The sequence below is a fragment of the Nematolebias whitei genome, chromosome 11 (assembly GCF_014905685.2).
Source record: "Nematolebias whitei isolate Nwh7 chromosome 11, NemWhi1, whole genome shotgun sequence".
Taxonomy (NCBI): Eukaryota; Metazoa; Chordata; class Actinopteri; order Cyprinodontiformes; family Rivulidae; genus Nematolebias; species Nematolebias whitei.
This window is the reverse complement of record NC_056508.1, coordinates 37584221-37603162: the sequence shown is the minus strand read 5'-3', so window position 1 is coordinate 37603162 and position 18942 is coordinate 37584221. Positions and strand designations below refer to the sequence as shown.

The following is an 18942-nucleotide window of genomic DNA, read 5'->3' as shown; positions in this document are numbered from 1 at the left end:
GTTGTTTTTTTTTTTTTGTTTTTTTTTTACACTTTATCCACTCTGTTTGTTTAGTTATTTTTTTTAGTTATTTTTTCTCTTTTTTTAATGTTATTTTTTTAAATAATTTTGTTGTTGTTGTTGTTGTTGTTGTTGTTGTTGTTGTTGTTGTTGTTGTTGTTTATTTTTAGTTTTTTCTTAGTTTTATTTTTAATTAAAAAAAAGTTTATTAGTGATAAAAACCTGTTATTTACTTAGATATTTTATTGTTTTTTTACAGTTTTTTTTTTTTTACATTTTATTTACAGGATTTTTTAGTCGTTTTTTTTACAGTGTATATTTTATTTACGGTATTTATTTTATTTTTTCATTACATTTTTTAGGATTTAAAGGATTGACTCAACTTTGGTGATTGACACAAGGCTTTTATCAAAGTCCACAGCTGGACAGATGTGATGTCTTAGCATTATTGGTCCAGCTCTGGTTTTGGTCGAACCGCAAAGGTTTTTGATGAAAATAAAAATATATTCTGTCCTCCATCAGTGTTCTCATGTCTCTCAGCTCATCCTTTTTCCCTTCTGCAGGACTTTCTGCACTGCAAGACGCTCGCTTTCTTCCACGGTTTTCTCCCACAGCTTCTTAAAGTCTTTATGAAGGCTCAGTTGTTGGAGGACAACATGCCCATGGGGCCTGTAGAGATGGACACACAAGTTTTAATGTAGGAACAATGAACTGAACTTAGTGAGTTTCATTGTGACCTGAAGACGGTGATAACTGACCTGACTGTAGCTGCAGCATCCAGACACATCTTGCTGAGAGCCAGAAGGAAGCGTGAGGTGAACCTGACTCCTGCTGTCAGGACTGCATCTGCTCCCATCTCCTCAACCAGGAGGTGCAGCTGCTGAGCAGTGCTGGTCCTCACTGCTGCACTGAGGTGGCTGAGGAGGGACACACAAACACATTCCTGTTGATTTCTGCAGCATCTGCACGACTTCATAGAACTTCATTCTGCATGTTGACCTTACCTCAGCCCGGTGTTGAGCAGAGCCGTCAGCACGCGGCCGGGGCTACAGTTCTTCACCATGGCCTCCAGGGCCAGGTTAACCTGCTGCTGAACAAACCTGCTGGCAGAGGCCTGAGCGATCCTCAGCAGCAGAACACGACCAGATCTCTCCACCTCTACATCCATGTCCTTCTGCAGGTGGGTGTAGAGAGAGCCCAGGGTGTCTATGGCTGCACAGGCCACGGAGGAACGCAGGTTCTTTATCTGAGGGGACAGAATGAGCATGAACAGTGAGGAGCCCGGCTTCTACTACAGAAGAGTTCAGAGTAAACATGGAGACAGGAAGGGACATGTCTTCTCACCTCATCTATAACAGCCAGACACACTTCATGCAGTTTGACCATCAGTGTGTCTGGGTGGTGCTGTGCCAGAGCTCGGACCAGTCCCAGAACCTCCACTTTCTTCTCCCTGTGAAAAGAGGAGAAATTAATCTGCTGCTCTCTGCTCCGAGGATTCTCTATGACCTAGATCCTGCAGGCAGTGTTGTTCTGTTTAGGCCTGTCACAATAACAAATTTTGCTGGGCGATTAATTGTCTCAGAAATTAATGTGATAAACAATAATATTGTTTGAAATTTGACAGTAATTGGTAATTGTCAAATTTAAGAAGAAATGTTGGTTAATTCTTGTGTGTAGTACCTTTTTTGACCACTGGATGGCAGTATAAAATGGTTTGAACCAAAGGATGGATAGTGAGGGAGCGAGTAGCGTGTCCTTAAGAAAAATGGGAGGGAGGCCCCTTGACGTGGACGTGGACTGTCTCTTCCTGTTTTTCTGTTCTCAAAATGGCAGACGCTCAGTGTGGTTTGAGTTCTTTAGCATAGCTAGTATAGCTAGCCATAGCATAGCAATGAGTATGCATCAGGATCTTAAGCATAGCATTTGTCACACAAAGCGTTTAATAAAAAACAATAAACAAGCTTCTTTTTGCAGAGAAAAGCAACTTTTTACATGAAGGCACAGATTTCAACCGTGAATTTTGGAGTTCGACAAGACAGATGTTTTTTTCCCCGAGGTCGGCCTGTTAGCTTAGCTCGTAGTTTAGCTTCTCAGCTTAGCTGCTTTTAACGATCCAATAACACGATTTTGGGCGGTCACAACAGATTTTCAAACGAAAGGGAGGGGTCAGTGAAGAGCACCGGAGTTGAGCCGTTTGTCATCCAGTGTCTTCAGTAGACGCGTCGGCCGAACGCATCTACTGAAGACAGAAGGGAAGGAAAAGAAACAGAAACACATTCAAGAAGCTCTTCAAACATGTGGATATCCTAACTGGGCTTTTGTCAAGTCAGCGAGGAAATCTACAAAACACAGTACTAAACAGAAAAAGGACAACAAAAGACGAAAACACATTGTCATCTCTTATGTTGCTGGAGTATCAGAGAAATTCAGAAGGATTTTCAACAACCACAACATCCCAGTATATTTCAAACCCAGCAGGACTCTCAGACAGAGGCTGGTCCATCCTAAGGACAAAACACCCAAACACAAACAGAGTGGTGTAGTGTATGTGGTCCAGTGCAGCGAGGTCTGTCCAGACCTCTACATTGGAGAAACTAAACAGCCTCTTCACAGACGCATGGCTCAACACAGGAGAGCCACCTCCTCTGGACAAGATTCAGCTGTTCACCTCCATCTCACAGACAAGGGACACTCTTTTAAGGACCAAAATGTGCACATTCTGGTCCTCAAAAGAGTGTCCCTTGTTTGAGAGGGGGGTGAAGGAAGCAATTATGTAAAAAGAGAAAAGCCGTCTCTTAACAGAGGAGGAGGCCTCAGATTTCCACTTTCAAAAACATATAAAGCAACTTTAAGACTGATTCCCAGCCAGTTTTCACACCTGATGGGAACAGAGGGGCCTCGTCTGTGAATTAGAGGAACAAAGACCTTAAGAAACCACTACTGTTAAGGTGTGAGGTGTGAATTGTCAATCTACATGTGTATGTGTATCTTATCTCGGCCTTATAACCTGTATCTCTCACTCTCTGCTCTTTGAATTGAGAAAGCTCCTCGGATGAGGAGCGAAACGTCTTCTGTTACAAATAAAGTCCAGTTGTTTTTGTATCCGACGTTTTTTGAATTCAGTAGAAAAAGAGAGACGAGAAGAAACGATAAAGCCGATAAATGAAAACGAGGTCAATAATTTTCATTTATCATGCGATGAATACATTTATTGTTTATTGTGACAGGCCTAGTTCTGTTAGTTTAGTTCTGTTTTAAAATTTAGTGTGAGATTCATGAAAACATACATCTCTGCACTGCAGGAAAGGTCAGAACCTGCTGTGGGTCAGAGTTTTACCAGTCGTCTTGGCTGAGATGCTGGAAGACCAGGGACAGACTCTGGACAGGGTTTGGAAGTGGCTTCAGGTCCTCTTTAGGCTGTGGTCTTACAGTCTGAGGACCTGATTTCTTCAGATTTGGGGTCTTTGTGGAGCCCACATCTGCTCTTACACCAGATCTTTTAGTTTTGGGGGGGTCAGGCTGTGGAGGTCGAACAAGAAGAGTCTTTTGAGGAGCAGCGGCGGGTCGAGGCAGAGGAGCTACAGAGTTCCTTCTGAAAAGTTTTGGTTTTTTCAAAGGTTCCCCCTGAAGTTCAGCTCTCTGAAGACTCGCTGCTTCTTTTTCTGTTTGCATCAAGATTTAAAATATTCATTAATGACAGGAATTTCACTGACAATACAGCTGATATTAGTATTAATAATAATGTTGTTTTGTGTAACTGACAAAATTACAAACTAAAGACAAGAACAAACAAAAACATCAAATATTTTCACATCTCAGGACTGAGGCATGTATCAAGCTGTAACTAACCTTTTGCACGGTCAAACTTCTGAGAAAAACAAGTTCTCATCAGAAGTTTGAAGCTAAATGTTGGAGGATTGTTCTTCTTCATAAAGTCTCGTTAATTTCACTGCAGGGTTTAAAATGTTTTAAATGGAGGAGATGTTTCAATGAGATCAACTGTAAAATAACTGACCTGGTTTTTTAAGGAGCCTCTGGATCAACACAGGGATGAAGGACTTCCTCCTCCTGGGCTGTGGAGCGATGGGGCGAGGAGGTGGGGTTGGGATGAAGGCTGTCTGAGGTGGGGCCGCCTCGTCTGGAGTTGTGATGAGGGGGATGTCTCTCAGCTCCCGGGGAGTCTGAGTGTCCACTGAGCTGAAGCTGTCTGAGGTGGAGACCGAATGTTTGAGGAGGTCCTGAAAGAACTCGAACACCGTTTCTGGACTCCTGGGGGTCCTCGCCTTTAGAGCGCCTGTATCTGTAGGAGGGTCCACGAACAGAGGAGCGATCCTCCAATATCTGAGTGGAGCTAGAGACCTGCATCTGGCTGGAGGCTCCGGAGACCTGGAGGGGTTGGGTCTGCAGACACCCAGTCTCTCCAGAAGTGCACTGGTGCGAGCTTCTGCTGCAGCACAGATCCTGTGGATCCGGTCAGTCCGAGCCTCTTCGTGAGCCTTTCAATGACCCAAAACAAGAAGAGTTGATTTCTTTAGCAAATTCAAATTGACCAGAGCTGACACAAGTGCTCTAAGAGCAATACTTTTATTTATTAACATTTATTTAACATTTATTTAACCAGGCAAATCCCAATGAGATCATATATCTCTTGCAAGGGAGGCCTGGACCTGAAGGCAGCCTAACATGCATGTTTTTGGTCTGTGGGAGGAAACTGGAGTACCTGGAGAAAACCCACGCATGCACGGAGAGAACATGCAAACTCCACACAGAAAGACCCCAGGTCCAACCAGGGATTGAACCCAGGACCTTCTTGCTGTGAGGCAACAGTCGTGCTGCCAATAATAATAAAATGAAGTTCAGTAGAACACCAACACATCAAACCAAAACTAAAATACACGTTAAAAACGTATCAATTGTTTAAACAATAAAATATATTCTAACTACTCCGTTTCAGTATGGATTAAAACCATTAAGAGTTTCATGTATCTGATTGGACTGAGATAACAATTAAATTAAAACGAGCTTAAGTTCAGATAATGTGTCAGGTTGTTTAAAAAACAGTTTCAGTGTAATGATCTACAAAATATCTCAGTTGAATAAAGGATATTCTTTGTTGCCAGATTAAAATATAATCTAAAGTTATTGGAGATGGTTTAGTTTTTTTTTTTTTTTTCTGTGTCTCTGCAAACTTTCACAGACTGGAGCTAAAAAACAAAACAAAGACATTTCCTGTCAAACTGCAGAGTGAACGCTGAGAGCTGAATGTCAGCTGAAGTTTGTAGCTAAAATAACAAAATGATAGCTAAAAGTTTATTGCAGAAATACCACAGCTAAAATTTAGCAGTAGCATGAAAAGACAACAGAACGTTTTCTGAATCAGATTTCAAACAGAAAGCATTTGAAAGAATCGAAATATTTCAGTATCTTGGAGGAAAATATCTGTAAACAAGCTGAAGATTATAGAAGTTGCAACAACCAAACATCAAAGCACTCATCTCCTAAATAAGCTGAATTTTTTTAATGTGCGATTGGCTAAAATAACAAATTAACAAATACAGTTATCTTCAGGATCCGTCCAGAGGATCTGACTTAACTTTTTTAGAAACATTTTAAATGCTGACTCAGCGTTCACACAATTCCTGCCCAAGTGTATAAAATCAAATTATTGTTTTTATTTACCGGGTCTTCTTCTGTACACGTCTTCTTTTTTGAATTTGTATTCATGACCTGGTTTTCACCAACAAGAACGAAACTGGGTTTTCTCTTCGATCGCTCAGTGAATGTGTGTTTGTTTCACAGTTGTTTACTTTTGTTTTCCAGTCGTTTATATTTTTAAAATTATAGTTGCATCTTAGTGTAACCCGTAACCATGGTAACCAGCCAGTTATCGATGCTAGTTGTGTTCTGACCTTCATCTTTTTACAAGCATCTTATATTTAACCTGAGCACAGCTACCATGAGAAGAAATAAGATGCACAAACACCAGACCTGACAGATCATCATCAGATCATCATTTTACCAAAAAAAAAAAAAAAATTATTCCAAAGTTATTTGTGAGAAGTCCACCTTTGATTTTTTTTACCTAATTACTTACATTTAATCCCACAAAATCTCTGTCTGTCTGTAAATTTTCTCGTCCTGCCAGAACTTATGTTCTGCTCAAGACAATTTAATGACACGTTATACACATACAATATACACTTCATCACCGCAGCTCCAAGATAAAAATACTACAGTATAATTTTAAAGCGACAGTACTATAGTTCATAATTTCTTATCTGGCAACCTGACTGACATGAAAACTGGATTGACATTCAAAGTCGGGTCTGTGTTATAAAATAGGCCACTATTAGATCATTAAAACCAGATTCAGTGCTGACTGCAGAGCAACGCAGGGATTCTGGTGTAATGATTGCAAGAGAGGAGACGTGCACGTTCCCATAGATAGACATGTAAATCTAATTATCTGTCCTTCCTCTGCAGCTGACTCTAGTAATCTCAGGTCAAGGGTTTAGAAAGGTTTAAGGATAAACCCATTTGTTTCTCAAGAAGTAGACTGCCCAACATGAGTGTCATTGGATCATTTAAACTAGATTGTGAGTTCAGGAAGAGATCCTCGTGTCCTCACCACTCGTCACCAGTGACTGAAGTGTTGAGGCTGTATTGATGCTATATTTCATCAGATTTTACAAACACCATACATTAATAGTATTTTTTGTGTTTGGTTTGAACAAAATCAGCAGTAAAAACACGATTTTTCATTGTTTGAACAATTTATTTTTCATACCGCATAGTGGAGAATTTGATTTGAGTTGTGTTTGTAATTAAACATGAGTAATTGAGTTTTTTTTTTTTTTTTTATCTAACGTGAAAATGTTTTATCTGTTTCTATGTCTAGAGTGGAGTCAGAGTGACCTGGTTCGAGGTTACAGACTTAGGTACTCACAGCAGTGGACTCTGATCACTGACAGCAGCAATCACAAGAGCATCAGGACCGTCCTTCCATCAGGACCATGTGCTCCTGTGTCTGGAGAGTGAGTTATTCCATTAAAAAAAAAATAAAAATTACAATCAGAGAAAAATGCAATTATTTGTTTAGGGCTACAAGCACTAGAAATATAATAAAGTAAAGTATGAAATATACCGTACTTGCCGCCGTACACGTTGCACCGCCGTATAAGTTGCATCAGGCGAAATGTGTCTAATAAAGTGGAAAAAACATAAATAAGTCGCTTCGCCGTATAAGTTGCATCTATTATGAGTCACCGCTGACCACCCGGAAACCTGGGCCGGTGTTGTGCCAAAAATCGATTGGCTGCCAAATGGTAGCCGCGGGAGCGTGCACGGAAGGACTTTAACAAGAATTTAACAAGATTAACGCTTAAAACAATTATTTGTTTGCTTGACATTATAGCAAAGGTGTGTCTCAGTTGAACTTTTCCTTAATAAATGCACTTCAACAGTCAGCTGCATTTCTCCTGGGCGGCGTGGCGAAATGCAGCTGATTTGACGTTTGCGCCAGGAGTTTTGGAGCGAGTTGAAGGTGGGGTTTTTTTTTTATGGTAAGCCAAGTGTCTCATTAATAGCCACTTTTACCTTTTAATGAGACACTTATTGGCTTGCCATATTGGTCGAGGGCCCTCTAGTGGCTGAAAATGGTAGTGTTCAATATTTTCCATGTCAAAATGAATGAAATAGTCAGATCTCAGCCAAAAAATTGGGTTATAAATGTGTGTGTGTGTGTGTGTGTGTGTGTGTGTGGGGGGGGGGGTTCACTTAGCTGTATAAGTCACAGGACTTGTAAATTTATGCAAAATTATTGCTACCACGCAGGACTTTCACTTAGATTTGTGAAGAAGCAAGTGATCATGTAGAAAACAAAGGGTGCGTGTTGTCGTGCAGTCACGTAATCTTCCCTGTACAAATCTTTCTTTCTGCTCTTCAGGTTATTGAGTGAACCGTCACCCGTTCAGGGCCTGAGGGCTGTTGTCAGAGAAGTTGGCAGCCACCAACTCCTGGAGGTAAAGATTGACCATATCACTCTCAGTAAGATAAAGATTCAAGCCCTCATGCCAGCATCTCACTGTGCTATACCAAATGCAGAACAGGGAGTTTCCAAAGTGTCTGAAAGGTTCTTGGGTGTTCTAAATCTTCTTGTGCAAGATGCACGTGTCTCAGTGGGATTACAACTAAAGTTCCACCTATTTCTCACAATTGCCACCTAATCTCCAACAGTGACATCCGAGTAAGATACTGGCTTCAAGATCATGGTTTATGGTTGTTGTTGTGCAGATATGGGACTGCCATGGCCTCAGAAAATGCCTCAACCTGTCAGCCCTCAACATACATGGCAAAGTGTACGACGACGGTAAGAAAAGGAGCCATCAGAGATTTTGTTACATAAATATGATGCATGTATAACTCACTTACAATTTTGTTCTCTTTTGTGCTTTTAGCTCATTTTGGTTGTCTGTCGTGGTCCGAGTGTGAAAAGAAACTTCTGTACGTCGCAGAGAAGATTAAGAACTCAGCAGGAGGAAGAGATACTGGAGAACCTGCCTGCATTAAGGTATCAAATACAAACTTGTACAGAAACTCATTTATGTTGATTGACAAATCAAGTACTTGTGTTTGACCAGGACCGGAGTGTGTACTGTGAGGACTGGGGTGAGGCACTGACCAGTAAGAGTGTCCCGGTGGTTTGTGTGGTGGATTTACAGAGTGGCACCGTCAGAGTGTTACAGGGCATCCCAGCTGATGTCTCACCTGGACAGGTGAGGCCAGTGAACCTTACACCTACAACATCTGACACTACTGATTTATAGCATGAACAAACATTTAAAATGTTTTATTGTTTGTTCTTTGAATGTTGACAGAAACTCAGACCCTTTTTTTAAAATCCATTTGTAATCAACATTGATTCTTTTTGTTTTGTTTTTCTTTCCTCCAGGCATTGTGGGCTCCCGGCAGTCGGTCGGTATATTTTGTTGGTTGGTACCACGAACCTTTTAGACTTGGACTGAAGTTCTGCTCCAATCGCAGGTTTCAGACATACAGTACAGTACACTCTGTCTAAAACCCCTCTCTGGCACCTATATAAGCACATAGTTGGGCTAAAGAATAATGTTATTCAGTGGCAGTAAGCCTGTCAAAATAAAATATTAAAATTATAATAAAAGTGCACAAATTAGCCACTCCTATGTCCTATGTATAAGCCACACAGTCCAAAGCATGAGAAAAAGTAGCGGCTTATTACGGATTATTTTGTTTATTATTCACACATTAGAATACGGTACTCTACATATTTCATTCCACATAGACCTTTTTTTTCTTGAAGTAAAGTTGCACCAAATCATGAGTTATTGTGTATTTTTTGACAAAAATGTAAGTTGTTTCCCCACACTGATTGATTAAAAGTTGTTCAACTCAAACTGGACTATTTGCTTTGTACTGTACAGGTATTTTAATCTAAACAAATAGAGAGATAAGTGATACTTGTTGGCTTCCCTTTTAATATATATTTTATTTTTGCCTCTGTTTCAGGTCTGCTTTGTTCGAACTCGGCCTGAATGGGCGCTGTGGTGAGAGCAGTACTTTTATCTTTCTGTTAAAGTATTAAACTTTTGTAGAGGGATATGGGGCTGGATATATATTGTAAATTATCAGTTATGAGTTAAGATATGCATTTATTATTTAAATAACCTCGTTGTGTGGGCACCACCTCTTTTAGAGGAAAAATCAGTCTCTTTTAACCCCAACTTAATGTAAACTGAAACGTGAGTTCTTTCTTGTGTTTAAAGGGCATCAAGTCAGTTAATACACACAGATATGCCAAAAATAATCACAAATTTAGTTGATTTTATGTATTTTATTACAAAAATAATAATCTGTGATATAGCTGATGAAGATTATGCATGACAAAAGTTAACTGAATAACAAAATAGCTTTGCATCAAATGTCTAATTGATTATTCAAATCAGTGAAACTTAAAAAGGCAGATTTTGGACTAGTTCTGTTTGTGAAGTAGTTAAAATTTGTGTCTAAAGTGAGTTAGGTTTGCAGTTGTGATAGGTTCACCAGAAGTGCATTGAAGAGTCTCTCACCAGAACGAGATGTCAGAATGTTCCACAGCTGCTTAAAATGATACCAGCAAGGCCTGAGATTGTCTCCTCAAAGTTCACCTATCATCGGTTGGAGGGACGAAGGTCCGGCCACTGGCTCTGAAGTCAGCTGGGATTTACCACTCTGCGGTGTGATGGTTCTGGTTCGGTCAGGTTCTCTCGTCCTGAGACGTCTGCAGAAAGTATGCTTATCTTCTTAATTCTCTTCCTAGGATGTCTCTCTAGGAGGATGCATCTTTCTCTGAAGTTTGCTCTAAGTCCAGTTGAAGTGTGTTGAGTCGTTGAGAAGTAGATGTGCTTGCAAAGAAGTAGTGAAAGAAGAAGTGAAGATGAAGTGAAACTTAACTGTCTGTGTGTTACAGATTGACTTTGGTCCACCTCTCGGAAGAGGGATGGTCCTAACTCTTTGTCATGTTTTATAAAATCTAAAGTCCCATTTTCTCTGTCTGCCTTTAAAAGTTACTCTTTCAAAAGAGACAATAAGACCAAATATATTCTTAAAGAGAGATTACTTAAAACACACATTTTCATGGATAAACATTCAGGTATGAAATAAGACAGAATCAATGTTCATCAAAAGGTGTCGCTGTTCATCTCCTGAAAAGAAAATGTCATTAAACAAAGGGGTTCTCATGGTGTTCTCTTCATGGGAACCATCCTGGGAGTAATACTCCTTTTCGATAAAGGAAGATATCAAATTAGCAAGTTCAGATGTTCCTAAGCTTCGAGGTCAGTTGAACCAAAAGCTCTCATTAAAACGATCTGTCCGTTTCATGTGAAATGAGTTCATATTGGCAGTGAAGTTAACACAGTGACAGTTTTTTAAAATTACATTTACATTAGTGTCAACTAAGAAGTTAGTGAGCTGAGTTGAACACCTGTAAAACAAAGTCTGTTTGTTCCCAAGGGAATAGATGCATCTTGTTTTAACAGTTTCAAACACAAAAACACATGAATGATGTTTGTTTGAGATGAGCTGAACTCTTTTTCTGTTTAAGCTGAGAAGAGGTGTTCTTTTCTGAGGTGGTGTTCCCCTACACTTTGCACATTTGACCCACTCTTGTACACACTCCTCCCTCCTGTCCCAGAGTGTCTGTCGGGGGACAACCTTTCAGTGTCCTGTCCCAGGCTGAGTCCAGACGGATCCGTGTTGATTTATCTGCAGGGTAAAGTGTTTGGTCCTCACAACCAGTGCCTCTGTGTACAGCAGGTACAGTCTGCAGGTGGTTCTGTTCATGTTTATATGTGATTCATCTGTTAACAGTCGCCTGTCAATCATCCACAGCTGGAGCTTAAGAGCAGGAACATCTCAACGCTGGTTGATGTTGTCAACAGATCTCAGACTGGTACATTTCACTTTGTTCAGAACTTTAAACATTTTAAACACATACATTTTATTTTTAAACCATTAACAGATGCTCTGTTATCACCCGCTGACAAAAACAATAATGTTTTATTTATGATGTCTTAATAAAAAGAAATATGAAGTTGTTCTGTCTGTTTCAGGTGATTTTGCAGGTGTTTATGAAGCTCTGCCGTCCCACTGCTGGTCTGCAGATGCTCAGAGGATTGTATTCAGCAGCTCCTGCAGAAACTGGAAGGTAGTGCTCAAATTAAACCCAACAAACTGGATTTTCTGCTGCAAATTCATAGAAATCAAATAAGATTTGTTTAGTTTGTGCCGTCATATCCACCAACACTCCGTTTTGTATGTTTTCTGTCTCAGGATCTTTTTATGGTTGACAGAAGATCAAAAAAAGTCACCTTCCTGTCTGATAGTAAGAGTCCATCCTCTCCTCTTCCCCTCTCGCTTCTGTCCTCATCTCCTTCTTTTCATTTCCCTCCTCCTCCATCCTCTCCCCTCTCTCCTCTGCTTCCTCCTCCTCCTTCCCCTTACTGGTCTTCCTATTCTCCTCCTCCATCTACTCCTCTGTCCTCTATTTTTCCACTTCCTCCGTTCCCTTTTCTCCCAAACTCTGCCCCTCCCATTTCTGCTGAGTCTTACATTACACATCCTCCTCCTCCTCCTCCTCCTCTTCCTCCTCCATCATCTCATCTTCATCAGGAGCACCAGAGAGAGGGGCAAGGTATGACAAGACCAACAGATTACAAATCAGTGACATTCATTTTAGAAAAATTGAAAATCCAACTCAAGTCAGAGTTTTGAATGAGAAGTAAAAAAATGAAAACATAATTTTTTGTCTGACCACGTCTTAATATGATATAGACATTTATTCAGGTCAACGTTCAATCAAGCCCCATTTCCCCTTTTCAAAATCTATTTTATGTATTTGTTCTGTTTTTACTCCTCCTCCATCTCACCGTCTCTTTGCTGCAGATTCCTCTGATTCTTCTAAAGTGTACGGCAGCTGGAAGCTGGTGACCGTCCAGAGAGATCTGATGGTCGTCTGTTGCTCCAGCCCCAACACCCCCCCCACCCTGGTCAGACGGAGCATGTGCTTCACCACGTTACTTTGCAGCTTGATGCATTTGTAAACAAATTGTGCAAATCTTGTTTTCCTGTATGAGTCACATGTTTGTGGGTTTGTGTGTCTGGGGTGCAGAGGGTAGGATTCCTCCCATCAGAGGGCGAAGCTGTTAGCTGGCGAACTCTACAGCAGCCTGTTGTGAGCTTTGACTTCCAGTGGACATCTCTGGACGTGACGCCTCCACCAGAGGAGGACAACACTCAGTACTGTGAGCTTTCATTTTCTGGTTCATTAGAAGATTTATACTGAGATTATGACTTGATTTAACATACCCGTGCTTTGATCTTTTAAACCTGCACTGATACAGGTTCTTAAGATATAATAATAGTTTAATTTTTTTTAAATATATTTATACACTTGAAGGCAAAGTCAGTCATTTCCAATCCAAAGTAAAAACATTGTGTTTGTGTTTATTTCAGAGGCAAAGATGTTTGTGATCACTTTTAAGTTTTTTTAAAAGTGATTTTTTATTTATTTATTTTAAAGCGTGAAATAATTTTGCTTTAAAGTCATTGTTCTCCATTTTTTTCTTCTCATCAAGCTGGTTTAGACTTCGGCGCTGTCCTGGTTAAACCTTGTCCTCTCCTTCATGAAACCAGGACACCTCTGGTTGTCTTCATCCATGGTTGGTGCTCACTTTAGTTTTGGATAAAAAGGTTTATATATATATTTAGTATTGCAGCACATTGAATACATTGTAAACTGTTTGGCTCCCTCAGGCGGCCCTCATTCCCAGTTTCCTGCAGAGTGGAACTGCACCACAGCCGGATTGGTTAAACTGGGCTTCGCTGTACTGATGGGTGAGGCATTATTCATCTCTTGGTTGTTGTCACCCAGACGTTTATAGCCTTAGATCATTTGACATGGTTTTTGAAGTTTCTAACATCTTATCATTGGAGACTCTTGAATAGTTTCATAGAAACATGTCAATCATCTTCTGGAGCACATGCAGAGGGATTTATTTAGTCAGAGTGGAACGTTTACTATTATGTATATTGGATAAAATGCAATAAAATATTTTGGGTTTCTTTGTTAGTCTATAATTAGTTGAAAATTAGTATCATTGCATTTTGATTACCTCAAAAGGAGCCAGGTCTTTCTTGGAGTATATCATATTGCATCACCGTTCATTATCCTGGGCCTTGCACGTTCACTTTCTCTACTTATTTTTTTGTTTGCATCCAGTGAACTATCGGGGATCCACTGGGTTTGGCCAGGACAGCATTTTGTCACTGATTGGTCATATCGGGAGTCAAGATGTAAAAGATGTCCAGGTATGGACTTTTTATTTCTGACTAAATAATGGTGATGTATATGGTATTTATTAGCAGCTCACCAAATGGATAATTAGTGGTTCTAATGTTTTACAAAGTGAATGCAGGTCCTTCAGCATCTTAACGTCACTGTGTAAATGTAAGAAAACAACCTCACCTTCTTTACACAGAGGGCTGTGCTCACTGCGCTGCAGGGCGCCAACACCCTTGATCCCGAACGCGTCGCTGTAATTGGCGGATCTCACGGTGGTTTCCTGTCTTGTCACCTGCTCAGTCAGTATCCAAACTTCTACAGGGCATGTGCAGCCAGGAATCCAGTTATCAATGCTGCCACATTACTGGGAACCAGTGATATAGTGGACTGGTGAGAGACACTGGTGTACAGTGCATTTTATTGGCAACAACTCGCGTGCATATGATGCATGCGATCTTCACATTTTAATCCAGGCTACTTCATGAGAATTGTATTTTTTTTGTCTTTCTGTTTGCCTTCAGGCGCTACACAAGTGCTGGTTTTCAGTTTGCGTATGACAACATACCCACTGCTGAAGTACTGGCAGCAATGTTGGAGAAGTCACCCATCACACATGCAGCAAAGGTCAGACACATTAAAACATGCTTAAAATATTAACATCAGTTGTATTGGTATTGAAGACTATATTAGTACAATTACTATACACTATATTAATATAATGTACTGTACTAATATACCACTACTAAGTCACTAAAACATAAATCTTTATTAGCAACTTGATTTAAAGATTTAATTAGCATTTTGAACCTTAACCGTGTTTCTAAACTTGTCCTGTAGGGGGTGCTAAAACCATTTACAAGGACAATTTTGCAAGTCAACATTTTACCAGTTTTAAGCTTTGAAAGGCACCATGAAGCATCCCATTTATAAAAGTTGCATTTGTTTGTATAATATACATAGATTTTGGTAAACAAAAGAAGACTCTGTATGAGTTTTATTTAAAAAAATATCCCATAAAATCAACTTTCTAATAGACTGTATTAACAGTGTTGTGTGATGGTTTGCAGATTAAGGCTCCAGTGCTTCTGATGTTGGGTGGAAAAGACAGACGGGTGTCTCCTCACCAGGGTCTGGAGCTTTACAAAGTACTGAAGAGCAGGGGGTCACCTGTCAGGTACAACAGAGCACTCGTTTCACAAAAGTCTGAGAACACAAACCAGTCTGAGTTTTTTAGTTGCTTTTAGTTTGTCAAAATACGTAACCAGCTTGTATTCAAAGCAACTTGTTTTCTTTGTGTCAGGTTGCTGTGGTTTCCAGAAGACGGACATTCTCTGTCTAGGTTGGACACTCAGGCTGACTGCTTCCTCAACACTGTGTTGTGGCTGAAACAGCATCTTTGAGTGCACACGCGTGTGCACACACACACACACACACACACCAGTGAAACTGTTCTTCCAATACTGAGCCATTTCAGTTGAGCATTTTTTACTCCGTCTTTGTAACACCAAAAGAAGACTTGGTTTATGTGAACACGCTTTTGTAAACTGAATTTTAAAGAAAAGCATGTAATAAACAAAATGCAAAAAACAAAACACTAAATTGTCCCTAGTTGTGAGTGAGAGGGTGAATGGTTGTTAGTCTCCATCTGTCCCTGTGATGGACATGTGGCCTGTCCAGGGTGCACCCCGCCTCTCGCACAGTGACTTCTGGAGATAGACACCAACTCCATGTGACCCAGAAAGGTGAAGCAGGTAAGGATAGATGGATGGGTTCTAAATATCCTTTGAATGGAATTTGCAGAAGTGTTCAACAGATGGCAGTCTAGTCATTTTGTATTTTAAAGGCTCTTTAGAAACAGTTCTGCTGTTGCAGCCGTTCATACCTGCAGCTTTATATCATGTATTCTTGGTTGGCTGCTGTAGATCTCTGGGTAACCATATATGCATTAGTTCAAGAACAAAAACAAAACTGAGCAGTGAATTGGGTTGCTTTATTCAAGCTGATGCATTAATCAAAGCAACAAAAAAAAAGGCAAAGTCTTACATACCAAGTGTTACCAGACATCTGAGACTTTGTAACTTCACAAATCCGCTGCAGTTTCAGACCACCTGAAACCTAATCCGAAGCCTTTAAATGAGGCTCTTGAGTAGCTTTCTCATGAGACTGCCTGAACAAACAGTCTACTGTAATACTGACCTTCAAACCAGGAGATAGAAACGAGGCCTGAGAAAACATTCCTTTTGGATTTCTTGCCACAATGATCCATTCTAAAGAAGTAATTCCATCAAACCGGTTAGATTTATTTTGTCTTGTGTGTCCTTATGCTTTTATTTATTACTGTTCAGGCATTAATCTCCTGTAAATCCTCATTAAAAAAGAAGCCCTATCTTCTTGACAAGGATAAGAGGGCGTAGTGAGATAGTTGCTGATGAGGCAGAGCCTCCACATCGGCCTTGAACAGTCACACCACTTTCATTGCCCAGACCAGAATGGCTTTCATTTCATACTGGTGGCAAATGAAACCTTAGATGATTTTTTTTCATAGATTAAATGCCTAAAATGATACATACAGTTGATGGATTATCTTCTGGACGTCTCACATGGGCAACCCAGACACAGTGGCGGCAAAAACTGTCCTCTTCACCAAACAACTCTGCAGCCTTGAGCTGTTGCCTGATGAAGTCACTGGTGTGGGTGTTAGTTGAGGCCACCAATTTGGGAGATGGATAGCTGGATGAATGGAGGAAGTGACGTATAACAGAAGGGAGAGACAGACAAAGATGAGCGGGTGTTGGAGACAATGAGTGAGCCAGATAATGGGAAAGGCTCCCGGCACCCCTCTGTGGTATTCTGGTACGTGGGATGGGACACAGAGATGAAGTATTGTTGAAGTCTCGGGGCGGGATAATGACGTGTGTGTATGTAGGATGTAAAAGGACAAAGGAAGGAAAGTGGGTTTTCTGATGCTGGTGGACAAAGAGCCTTTTGGTGTTGGTTTGTTCTGGTGATTTCCCATTTTAACCAGCGGTACAGGACATCTGGAAAACCAGAACAGAAGATGTAGATGGGGGAGTTAAATTAAAAGGTCTAGCAATTCTTTAAAGAATGAATATTACCCACTCCCTTTCATGGCAGAGTTTCAGACTAAAATAATCTTATAGAGAAAAGAGAGTTAAATTAAATAAAATCTTAAATAAAAGTTAAAATCTTAACATAATGCTCAGACTATGTATTGTGAACTATTACCACGTCAACTCTTAGCTCAAGATTTGTAAGAGACTAGTTATATTTTGTGTTGGCTAATGTCCATTAGCTGTGGCGGCCATCTTGAATTGTGTTGATGCCAAAAGTTAAACGGTTCTAACGCTGCGTCTAGTGATTAATTTCTGAAAGTTTCAGTAAATTCTGTGCAGTAGTTCATCAAAATATTTAACTAACGAACCAAAAGAGAGGACTCTGAGTGGACAACAGCTGATGCCAAAGTTTTACGCAAAAGGTCTCGTGCAATGAGTAGCACTTGGATTATGTGTTGAAAATGACTTTGATCTACACTGAATTTTAGCACATCTGTAAAATTGACTGAATTAAATAAAAGCATTTTTGTATTTTTTTAAGGATAAACTGTGAAAGCTATTTTGAATATGGCTGGTTCCAGAAGTTATTGAGTCCTAGATGTATGTCTGAAAGGTTCATTAAAATCCATCCAGCAGTTCACGAGATATTTTGCTAACAGACAGAGTTGACACCAAATAGTAAATTGCTAAATTTTAAACAAAGATTTAGCAAAATCGGTGCTCAAAATATATGTTGGGGATAATTATCTGCTATATTTTTGGTTATTATCTGTCAAATTGATTGAGTTTAAATAATTGTTGTGTTTTTTTAAGGTCAGTTGGCTGTGACAGTCAGAGGGTGACTCCAAAAGCTAATCAGCTGTAGATGTACATCCTAAATGTACTTACTGCATTAACTTTTGAGAAGTTTTGCTGACAGACACTCAAACGTGCATGCAATCATTATCGTCCTCATTTTGCAGGTCAGCTGCAGTCAATAAAAGCAGAAGAGAGTTGTGTCGGGTTTAGTTGTTGGCATTAAATTATTTTGCGTTGATGAATTTTAAATCCAAGTATGGTGTAGAAACGCTCCAGAATAAAATTTTATTCTTAGATACAATGTATGAACCAGGTTGGTGTACTGGAGGCATCACCAACCATCAGTACTCTAAATATGTACTTAAATATTTCATGATGGGCTGGCAGCTGCTATGGATCAGTGGCCTTGAATTAAAGAAATCGTTTCAGTGTTGAGGCTGATGCCAGCAGCCTCTTTAGCGTGACATGGTGGCAGGAAACATGGGGGAAGCAAGAAGAATATCTGATTACCAACACTTAACAATATTATATGACTTGTTATGTCTCGCTTGTTTAATGTAATAAAAGCAAACTTGAATGTTTTGGATTTTTACTGGAAACAGAAATCTCCTTTGCTTTAAAGTGAACTGAGATGTGTCAGTTAAAGAGTTATTACAGCCTGAAAGCTCAGATGGAGTCAAATGTTTTAGACGTGTTTATTTTAGGAAATTCAAGCTCTTCTTTAGTACTATAGAGGGTGCAATTTTCTGACCAGGGTTTCATTTCTCTTTGCTGTTTTGCTTTAGTGTGGCCCCCAAAGCCTAAATATTTAACTGGTAGAATAATGTGCTGTGCTATGGAGCCTAAATAATAATAATAATAATAATAATAATAATAATATCAAATTAGTTTTGTGCTTAAGTGGAGTGAGTTGACATAATGTTGAAGAGACATTTATGCCATTTTCTCTGGCTGCAGTGTGTGAATCAACACTTATTTTCTTGTGGACAAATATAAAAGTTCAGTTTACAGGATGAATGAATCAGATTCATAACAACAAAGTTTAAACATCTGCATGTCTTTACACTAACGGGAACTTTCCCTTCTATCATCCAAATCCTTGAGCCATGACCTTTACTTCTTGGGACATTGGGTTTGAGCTGAGACATAACACACAACTTGAATCTGTGTGTGTGTGTGTGTGTGTGTGTGTGTGTGTGTGTGTGTGTGTGT

The 18942-nt window shown here is 39.9% G+C and overlaps 1 protein-coding gene across 1 annotated transcript in view; it reads left to right on the top strand.

Moving 5' to 3' along the window:
* The window catches only part of zgc:136971 (S9 family peptidase), a 17297-nt gene extending 1922 nt beyond the window's left edge, over positions 1-15375 (top strand). Inside the window, exons 2-22 of the mRNA XM_037684957.1 lie at positions 6899-7034; positions 7946-8021; positions 8293-8368; positions 8457-8569; positions 8640-8774; positions 8951-9042; positions 9544-9581; positions 11210-11331; positions 11407-11467; positions 11628-11722; positions 11848-11899; positions 12101-12208; positions 12460-12563; positions 12686-12818; positions 13152-13235; positions 13330-13410; positions 13796-13884; positions 14055-14248; positions 14380-14482; positions 14926-15032; positions 15159-15375. Of these exons, the coding sequence (XP_037540885.1) occupies positions 6899-7034; positions 7946-8021; positions 8293-8368; positions 8457-8569; positions 8640-8774; positions 8951-9042; positions 9544-9581; positions 11210-11331; positions 11407-11467; positions 11628-11722; positions 11848-11899; positions 12101-12208; positions 12460-12563; positions 12686-12818; positions 13152-13235; positions 13330-13410; positions 13796-13884; positions 14055-14248; positions 14380-14482; positions 14926-15032; positions 15159-15258 (2099 nt within the window). The 3' untranslated portion in view covers positions 15259-15375. The remainder of the gene's footprint in view (positions 1-6898; positions 7035-7945; positions 8022-8292; positions 8369-8456; positions 8570-8639; positions 8775-8950; positions 9043-9543; positions 9582-11209; positions 11332-11406; positions 11468-11627; positions 11723-11847; positions 11900-12100; positions 12209-12459; positions 12564-12685; positions 12819-13151; positions 13236-13329; positions 13411-13795; positions 13885-14054; positions 14249-14379; positions 14483-14925; positions 15033-15158) is intronic.
* The last annotated feature ends 3567 nt before the right edge of the window (positions 15376-18942 follow it).